A 10,663-nucleotide genomic window follows, 5' to 3' on the forward strand; every position below is an offset into this window, starting at 1 on the left:
ATCGAGGTACTTGCTCATCATGACTCGATTGCTAATGTATCTGTCACACAATGGAATCACTTTGGAACAGGGAACTGAGTCCCGAACGTGAAGGCTTATTGAAGCGACTTCAACTTTTGCTTATCTATACCCGGATTTAAGATGAAGAGCGTGTCTATCATGTCGCAATTATTCCTAACAACTTTGTTTGGGAAGAATTGTTTGGGAGTAGACAATGTTGTGCCTCTTTTCTATCGCAGTCTAGAAATTGGACCGTTCAATAGCACGATCCCTTCCGTTAGCTACAATAGAATAGGTTCATATGTTAAGCATTATTTGTGGAGTTTTCCTTATTAATACGCTATTATTCATATATGGTATTATTAATACAATATCTTTACGTATATCCTTCACGTTAAAATTTCGTAGTTTGGGAGAAGCCATCAGTAGCCTTAGGAGGAAAAGTTAATAGGTTATTAACAGACGTAATCTACGCCTGGCGAAAATTCGCAGAAATTTGGTAACGAACCAACAAATCTGTCTTCTTAATAAGCGAGGAAAAAGGTGTAAATAACCTCATGACAACTCAACGTATTGATTCGACAAAGCCGTTAATAAAACCATCTTTCATAATAATCTGTTTTTGCTCTAATCTACGATCGTTTTAGGACACCTTTTTAAAAGGGCATACCGATCACAGTAGGTTTGTCCCTTAATTTTCAATAGTTGTAGGCGGAGTGAGATGGTCTACTTTATTCTCTTGTGTTGCTGACCTGTGAACCTATGCGCTGTCCTCGTAAGCGCCCATTGAATTACAAGTGAATGGTCCCGTCTTAACGTGACTGCCCCCTCAGTATCATCGATTCCAGCTCAAATCTACGATAATGATAATATGCTATCATTGAAATATTACATTCTAGCACGAAGTGCTAAGGCTAAAAGGCAAACGCTATGGCTCTAGGACTCCCTTTTTTCAAAATATGCTTAGGACGGCCGCGGACTCTATTACAGGTAACGTAGGCTTTGGATCTTTACCAAGCATCCACCATCTATATGGCGTTTCCTTTAAAATTGTGGTTATATTGTTAATGTCGCTTACTGTAAGTAGCTGAGTTGGTATCAGACAATCTTTACTTACGTATATCTGAATAATCTGTAACTAAGGTAGTCTGTAGATGCAAACGATTTGAATGCATCGTGCACACTGGCGTCGTTTTATGTTAAAAAAAAAAAAAAAAAGAGATGGAAATATAAGAACAGCATACTTGCAATTACTCGGTATTAGGTACACATAGAAAATATGTAATATATAACTACTGCTTTGTGTAAATAAGAGTTATTTTTTAAGAACAAAGCGTTTATTAATTCTACAGAAACAATGCATTTCGTTAAATCGTCAGCAATATGTTTGAATCACTTAATTGATATACGTAAACGACGATAGCCATCGACTCTCTCACAAATTAATATACTTTTCTTCCGCTTTACTCAGATCTTCAATGAAGTCTTCTACGAGACTTGGCTGGCTTCCTTGTTAACGTTAATCCTATCTAGCGTAAGTTAGGTAGTCGGCGATAACCGAAGCGTGTGACACGTCAAGTTCTCGGGCGGGTATTCCATGGAGTGTGAACTTAAATCGAAAATAGGGTTGGCTCCTTAGTCGTTCATCATCGACGAAATACATGACAGTTTGCGTGACTAGTACATTACACACATATATATATATATATATATATATATATATATATGTTTGATGTACCGATTGTAATTAATTAAAACATAAGATCTATATTCATCGACAAAGTCATTTTCCACTGCTTACATATCATTTTCTGAATCACGAGTTCCCGTATAAAACATCCAGTTTCTCTTAAAGGTCTACACTGGCTTTAGGATAGTAATCTTAATTCTGAGATCTCTGTCTGTTGTCATTTTCTCTTACTAAGTATATAATAATATATATTAGTGCCAACTCACGTAAAAGCAATATAACATTTGCGGTCTGGATGACAGGGAATAGCTCCGTGGTGTAAGTGCATCAAATCTTCTAAGAATAATGGTAATAGTTCAGTGCTACCACGCTCGTCTACTAAGTTTCGTGAAAAATGGTAGTTTAAGTTTGAATTCGAATAGACATTTCGCGCTGGGAGTCAGTTGGCCGAAGTAACGTCTAACAGCTTACGTAAAACTTAAAACCTATTAGTCCCCTGCCACTGGAAACATGTTGGACTTCTGTTGCTATCACGGCTTATCGCTGTAAACAATCCAGCGTATCTGATGCTTGCTAATGAGGTATCTACATAAAATAAAAATAGGTGAAGTGTTCCTCTTGAATTAAGGTTTAATCAATTGTGTTTGGTAACGACGATTAACTATTACAGTTACATAGAGCTCACACTATCTATAAACACAGACAGACAAATCTTCAATACACAAATAATACTTTCAGCATCCCGGCTATTATATATATTGTAGCTCGTTTCCAGAACAGATCGTAAAAAGTATCCTCAAAAACAAATAGAAGTTTGCATCTGTTCTACCAATTATCCGTTGACGCGAAAAAGACTGTGTTACTTGTTCGAGCTGTTTCTGACAAGAGCAGATCTCGCCTTATCCGTTTTGCTCACACCGACTCAAATGAGAATCTCGCTTATTTTATCCATAAAACGCTTCATGTCGCCTCAGAATTATTCAGTGTCTTCACTAAATCCGTGTCTGCCAAATCTATTCTTAGGCAAACTTTTTGTTCTCAATCTTCGCTCTTGTATTTTCCGGCCTCGTTAGTCATTCGCTTGATTTCTTCGTTGGAAGGTCCATCGTAGTTGTGGGTGATGGTTATGTTCCCGTACCTACCGGTCGTCGTTTCGACCGCCGACACAGTAAAGATTCCGTTACCATTTATGCCGAAACTGATTTTGATAGGCAACGCTTTATAGTTGGGTGGTCGACTGACGACAAATTGGCCACAGAGGTTATAAGCGGCCATCTGTTCGACTTCAGTGGACATTTTACCGGCCGTTGTTAACTCTAGACAAAATAGAGGTCAATCTCTACCGTTAAGTCTTTAAATCCGATGGCAAGCGTAGGTAGCGTCACGTCTTGAATACTTAAATTCAATTAAATTGAATTGTTGTGACTTTTCAGCATCGCTGCCCACACCAGGGGCTACAGCCCCGTTCTAATTAAGAGATTGATTATACTGCCAATTTTTAAAAATATTGAGCGATATTTTGGAGATTACATGGAGAGGTTACATGGAGTACGTGAGAAATCGTCAAGCAAATAGACGTCATGTATGTACCCTTCATTTATATCGGCGTCATCTAAAACTTTTGTGACGTGTTCCAAGGTGGCCTGGGCTAGATTTTCGCACAAGCCCTTCAAGCAACTAAGTTACCGTGATGATATAGTCGATGCCTTTATATAACGAGTAGACATCCATCCGTGCTTCTCTGTTTTTTTGGCTCGTTAGCACATCGTTCGTAACCGTCTTAGCAAGCGCTTGTTGAAAGTTGGTTAGAGGGAGTTCTCGTTAGATTGAACTGCTATACGTCGTTTTAGTGGAAAGTAGTCGGCTATACGGCTGACTTTTCTCCATCGAGATCTATGTCTTTGGCAGCTGCGTGGATTGTGCCTTTGCAGCCGTTAAAAATGTCACCACCTACGACAACACAAGCTCATTATGGTTGACTACATGTCTCTGATGAAGTGCACAAGCAATGTTGGCTCACTAGCGATACATAATATGAAGCCTAGAGTAACTGCAACGACCTTGATAGCCTGGTTCTGTGAATTGCTAAAGTAGGTAGGCTTTGAAATAACTGTGTCACGAGCTTCACAATTCAATTCTTTCAACCATTTATTTCATCTTCGCAAAGACTGTCGGAGACATTTTCTTCGGAGACTGATGTCTTGCGCTCATTTTCAACCGCTAGTTGGTACGAAGATATAGTACATTCTATTTTCTTAAACCACCTACTTACCGAATCGATCTATTATGGATTACGCTTTGTTTTTTTTTCATGGAAAGCTGTGTTAGTTAGATTCAATGCGATCTGGCTCAATGCAATATCACCAATAAGCCGCTCTTTGGTAGTACAGGCGACGTATGACAGTGTTATCCGGTTTTTCTGTCCACTAGTAATTACCCGAATCTTTCCGTTACGGAATACCACGATTCCAATTTCCGGGTATTGAAATTGCTCCAACCTTCCTAGCTCTTTCTATTATACTTGAAGCCTGTTTTCTTGCAGATCAGTCAGAAAGATACTAGATAGATAGATAGATATACTAGATCGTAAGTAAAACATGTTTTAACAAACATGTACTTTGGTATTTCTTCTAAAAAATTTGGTATTTAGAAGAAATACTCTTTTACGAAGCAGGAACGCGGAATCGAAAAAACTACCACGTAAAAGAATTACCTGCTATTCTGTAGCAAGATATTTAATCGTATACTATCAAATATTATAGGGCGAATCTTAACTATATTTCTTATTCAAACCGTTACAAACGCAGCTCTAAATATCATACGTAGTTATAAATACTAATCACCTTAAGGGTCTCATAAATTGGAATTTAACATATACTGATTCAAATTTTATGCAATATACCTGCCACCACTTCCGTTCACCGCCAATTTCGTAACGGCGATTCTTCATTCTGATCGCTGATTAGCTTTTGTGGCGTTCCGTCAGATGACCAGACTGTTTCAGAGAACTTAGATTTGCGTCTCCGTTGATCCGCTCAGCGCAGAACACCTAAAATGCACACAAAAAAAAACAAACAAGAAGATGATACACTGGGCGGTACGTTGGAATTAGAAGTCTTCTTTAGATGAACATTAATTTGTTAACTCGGTCGGAAATCATGTAGACGTTCGCCGAGTATTTTAGCTCGCAATACTTTACGTACATAACATAGTCACAAGATATACTCGAATGATAATCGAGACTAGCAAAATTGCTCGAAGGCAAGCATTTAACTATGCACTAGGCGTTCCATGGCGTAAGTAAAATTCCGCTGTGCCTAGTTGACCTTAGACATCACCTAAGCCCAGTAGCTTCGGAGGAGATAACGGCGCCCTATGGTTGGTCTGAAAGTGATGCAAATTTACATCTGATAAGGATCGATGCAGGCTACTTGGAGACGTCTGCACAGTATTTTTGTGGGCACACCGATAGGGATATTACGAGTCCTATAACATTCTGATGGAAGCAGAACTGATAGTAGTCTTTTTGACGAAGATGACTTGACTACGTCAGGTACCTTTGTTTAAATCGGGCTACAAGTAGCGCAGTGATTGTTTAGATGAAGACATCGTCAATGCGATCAGTACTTTACGTTACTACGTTAGATCGTTGTTTGATTTGAAGTCGTATTTGCGCTACATCTCATTGCCTGGCATACTCCTGGTATCTGCCAAACTACTTAGCTAAGAGACGTAGAACATAATATTATTATTTACTCTTATATATTCTGGACACATGCAGCCATGCAAAGCGCACCGAATAGGCAGCTTTTTAACTTCTACCGAACCCCCCTGTTTACATAGCTGTGCATTTGGTAATTTTACCCCTTACCATAATTCGCCTTATAACCAACAACACAGTAGCTGGCAGTGAACAGTTCTGCAGTGGTCTTTATCTAGTCATTGGTTAAAATCCGCAAACGCTTATGCCGAGGCCATTTTTGATTTCTAGATCACAAGTGGCCACAAGCCGCGCGGTGTTAAATTATTGTTTATTAAACGATTTATTGACTTTTAGACAGACTTTTCTAGAGACGTAAGTTGTCAGCAAATGCAAGTAATGAAACCAGTTATACTTATTGCATGAACGCTTAAAATGTGAGGTCGTTACATCAATGTGATATCGCCATTGTGTCTTGTTGGCAAAGGGGCCATTCACACTATTCTCGATGCTGAGATTACCGTAGGGATCTGGCTGTCCTAACGTTGCGTCCGTTGTATCGACAGCAGTTGCTTAGGAACGGGTTTGAAGCGCAATTAGAGAACGAGAGGTGCAGGCATCGGGTTAGCCTGGCAGGTCCAGGATTACAGCTGCAAAAAAAATGGCAGACAACGTATACGCTTACGGGACCATTCTTCAGATCGTTTTTTTAGACTGGCCTATGACGTGAGCAACAAGCACATAACAATAGAGCGACCTAGCTATTTATTTTCGTCTGACTGTTGATTCGACGTTAGTGACAAGCCAAATGACCAGCGTCTGAGTGAGGTTGGATTGACCAACGTCGGCGGATTTGGAGTTCAGACATTTCGAATGAATTTGATAATGATGTACGCATAAGGTGCAATTTGGTACATAGTACGAACGACACAAATGTATAGCCCAAATCGGCAAGAGTGTCTAGTTTATGGAGCTTTAATATAATATCTAGGTTGAATGAATGACTTGTGAATATCGCTGTCGTTGTTATCGTGGTAATAAACGGAGAAAACGCGTTTGCACAACTAATCCGCTAATAACTAACCGCTATCATGTCACATTTAAAATATGATGAACAGAGCTTGAAAAGTTATTACAGTTAAAGACTTTAGCAGCATTAATTAAAGAAGCTGTCATAAAATGAACGCAGGTTATAAATTTAGAACAGCATAATACTGTGAATGTCGTCTCCGCTACCTGCCCGGCTACCAAAAATTCAAGGTGGTCTCTTGGAGCGACCACTAAGTTATGGTCTCATCCTGTCTGATTTTGTGATCCCATAGTAATAGTTCTATAATTGATGATCGCTTGATAATTTAATAAATTCAAGCCTAGGCGAAACTATACTTGATTATGGGTTTTAAACAAAAAGACAGGTGACCTTTGCTCGTTCCACGTTTCCTACCTAAACGGGCCTCTTTCCTGAAGCTCACTATCTCCTATCCTAAACTCACACGTTTAGTAGAAGAAAACACTGGTGAACTCCCATCGATGTTTCGATGTCGCTATTCAGTGATGCTGTGAATTAATTGATTTTAAGGTTACCCTTATAGTCAATCTATCAGGTTTGTGATACGGGCTTAATAAATGACACTCATATCAGACTCATCATTCTTATATTTTGCTAGAGACGAGTTCATAAAAACAAAATTAGAAAATTATATAAAGTCATGAGCGCATCGTTTATCACAATGAGTTTTGAAGGCAAAAATCAAATTGCTGCTAGGTAAACATTCTGACTCGAAGGTTGGTGGGAGACAAGGGTTTCATTCTTAACCACGGAGTACATGCGTTTTACACCATTAACAACTACCTATATATCCATAATATTGCACCGGGCTTATGGTTAAAGAAGCGGAACCGGACAAGCTTTTCAGAAACTAATTGGATTGCGTGTGAGACAATATTTTACAGGACGATTTAGCTAGTAAACATCAGTTGGTAAGCAAAGTTCAACGTGTAATGGCGTACTGATATGCGCACACGAGCTAAGTTCACATAGCAAAATTTTTTAATAATCTTTTCAAATCCACATAGGGTACGCATACACAGTGGTACTATTGATTCGTGCGAATTAGACGCCTCTTCCTTCATAAATAGCAGGTAACCATACGACCACATACTATATACCAAGAACCACAAATGCCTTTTCGTAGTTCACATCATTCTGTTTGTTTTTTTTTTTTCTATTTGCTTCTAATGTTTTTTCTTTTCTTTTTATGTTATAACATTGTTAACTTCGAGAGAAATCTTGAGGCTTTGCGGTAGGTATAAACGAAACTTGTTGGACCGAAGCCAGCTTTTCGGGGATTCAATGCAGCAAGAAAAGCGAATTAGAACATGTCGACTAATGAGCTAATCAGGGGTACGCCGCAAAATTTTTAAATGAGATGTAATCGAAAAATTTTCAGAACGCAACTTTCCGTAAAAATGATCACACCTCTATCGGTTTCTTACTGAATATTTTAAGAGTTTCGCTCCGGATCGAGCAGTTTCGTTTGACTCGCTCACCAGAGGGAGCTTGCGCTTATATATGGTCAATAGACAATTTGCGTTAGCGATCATACGAAGTTGTGACATTGGGATAAAACCAGCGGTTGGTACAGCAACAAGTCATTGCTATTAGTAAACGAAGCGGTACGAACTGACCGTCCTTGTGAAGTGCGGTAGTGGAAAAGCAAGCCGCTGAGATCTATTGATTGAGCTAGGATAGAAGTCGAAAATCGACGATAATGACCTTGAAAGCTCCAGCAATCGGCATCGACCTGGGCACGACGTTTTCATGCGTTGGTGTTTTTCGCCACGGGAAAGTAGAGATTATTGCAAACGAACAGGGTAATAGAACGACACCTTCGTACGTGGCGTTCACGGATACGGAACGGCTGATCGGCGATGCGGCCAAAAATCAGGTGGCGATGAACCCGACGAACACTGTGTTCGATGCAAAACGCTTGATTGGACGACGCTTTGAAGAGCAAACCGTACAAAGCGACATGAAACATTGGTCGTTCAGAGTGACTAAGGTCGACGGTAGGCCAAAGATCCAAGTCGATTTCAAGGGCGAGGAAAAGACTTTTTATCCGGAAGAGATCTCATCGATGGTGCTAGTAAAGATGAAAGAGACGGCTGAAGCGTATCTAGGTCTGACCGTAACGGACGCCGTTATTACGGTGCCGGCGTACTTCAACGATTCGCAACGACAAGCGACTAAGGATGCAGGCGCGATAGCTGGACTGAACGTGTTGCGAATCATCAACGAACCCACAGCAGCCGCGATAGCGTATGGGCTTGACAAGAAAGCAGCAGCAGAACGCAACGTTCTCATTTTCGACTTGGGTGGTGGTACATTCGATGTATCGATTCTGTCCATTGAAGACGGGGTATTTGAGGTGAAATCGACAGCAGGAGATACTCATCTCGGGGGTGAAGACTTCGACAACCGACTTGTTAGCCACTTCGTGGACGAGTTCAAGCGTAAGCACAAGAAGGATCTGTCGACGAACAAGCGGGCGCTGCGCCGTCTGCGAACAGCTTGTGAACGCGCAAAAAGGACGCTGTCGTCATCGACACAAGCGTCGATAGAGGTAGATTCACTGTTTGACGGCATCGACTTCTACTCTTCGATAACACGGGCCCGCTTCGAAGAGCTTTGCTCCGATTTATTCCGTTCCACGCTAGACCCTGTGGAAAAGGCTTTGCGCGACGCGAAAATGGATAAGGCTTCGGTGCATGACATTGTGCTGGTAGGTGGGTCTACCCGCATTCCTCGTATTCAAAAACTCTTGCAGGATTTCTTTAATGGCAAAGAGCTTAATAAGTCGATCAATCCGGACGAAGCTGTAGCATACGGGGCCGCAGTGCAAGCGGCTATTCTTAGCGGAGATACTTCAGAAGCAGTGCAGGACTTGCTATTACTTGACGTGGCACCATTGTCTCTCGGGATCGAAACCGCTGGTGGTGTGATGACGACTCTGATCAAGCGTAACACCACGATACCCACCAGGCAAACGCAGACATTCAGTACTTACGCAGACAATCAGCCCGCTGTTACCATTCAAGTATTCGAAGGGGAACGGGCAATGACGAGAGATAACAATCTGCTGGGCAAGTTCGACCTGAGCGGCATCCCACCGGCCCCGCGGGGTGTACCGCAGATCGAGGTGACGTTCGACATTGACGCAAACTGCATCCTCAATGTTTCCGCTGTAGATAAGTCGACCGGGAAACAGAATAAAATCACGATCACCAACGACAAAGGTCGCCTGTCGAAATCAGATATTGAGCGCATGGTCCAGGAAGCAGAGAAGTACAAGGACGAGGATGACAAACAGAAGGTTCGTATAGCCGCGAAGAACACGCTAGAGAGCTATTGTTTCACCGTTAAGTCAACGGTTGAAGGTGCCGGAGCGGAGAAACTATCGGAAGAGGGTAAACTGGTTTTAGAGAAGGTGACGGAGACGCTGGCCTGGATTGACAGTAATCAGTTGGCGGCTACAGAGGAATTCGAGCAACGACGCAATGATCTCGAACAGGTAGCCGCGCCTTTAATGACGAAAATTCACGGAGGCCCAACCGGAGGTTCCGAGTTTGCCGGAATGAGCAAGGAGTTTAGTGGTGACGCTACCAGTGCTTCGCAGGGGCCGACCGTTGAAGAGGTCGACTGAGTAAAGGACTGAGAACTGCTGACATTGTAAACAGGACATCAGTAAACAGTAGGTAGGTTAGGGCTGGTGTTCAACGTAGCGTAACGTCATGTCACATTTATGCCGACGCTAGCACCCGAATCACCTACGGCCGTCGTGTGCGTCACTTATTTCCGAAAGATAACAAGGCTCCGCTTTTGCCCAGGGCTGGAAATATACCTGCTTGATACTTAACGGAAGTAAAAATAAGCGAATCCTAACAGCGGTGTTTAGAATTTTCAGAAAGTAGAAAATATCTATTAAATAAATCAACTACGTACTAGTACTATACTACTACTTACTATGAATATGAATATATATACTATGAATATGAATATATATATATATATATATATATATATACGCACACACATAATACAGATGTATTATGTAAAATCATGTATATATACAACATACTTTTACGAAGCAGAAAAAAAAGCAGATAAAAATAGATTTACAATATCTATTTTTATCTGCTTTTTTTCCTTCTTCGTAAAATAGTATTGCAGATAAAAATAGATATACAATATCTATTTTTATCTGCTTTTTTAT

General features: G+C 40.9%; 1 protein-coding gene across 1 annotated transcript; it reads left to right on the forward strand.

The window, feature by feature from the left end:
* Positions 1-7,629: 7,629 nt before the first annotated feature.
* Positions 7,630-10,402, forward strand: LOC111255116 (heat shock 70 kDa protein cognate 4-like). The gene has a single exon (XM_022816773.2). It carries the CDS (start codon positions 8,162-8,164, stop codon positions 10,091-10,093), a length of 1,932 nt encoding a protein of 643 aa, XP_022672508.1. The 5' UTR covers positions 7,630-8,161; the 3' UTR covers positions 10,094-10,402.
* The last annotated feature ends 261 nt before the right edge of the window (positions 10,403-10,663 follow it).

This window comes from Varroa destructor, unplaced genomic scaffold (assembly GCF_002443255.2).
Source record: "Varroa destructor unplaced genomic scaffold, Vdes_3.0 BEIS01000535.1, whole genome shotgun sequence".
NCBI lineage: Eukaryota > Metazoa > Arthropoda > Arachnida > Mesostigmata > Varroidae > Varroa > Varroa destructor.

Coding starts and splice junctions, on each gene's coding strand:
- LOC111255116 (XM_022816773.2), top strand. CDS start 8,162: ATGACCTTGAAAGCTCCAGCAATCGGCATCGACCTGGGCACGACGTTT.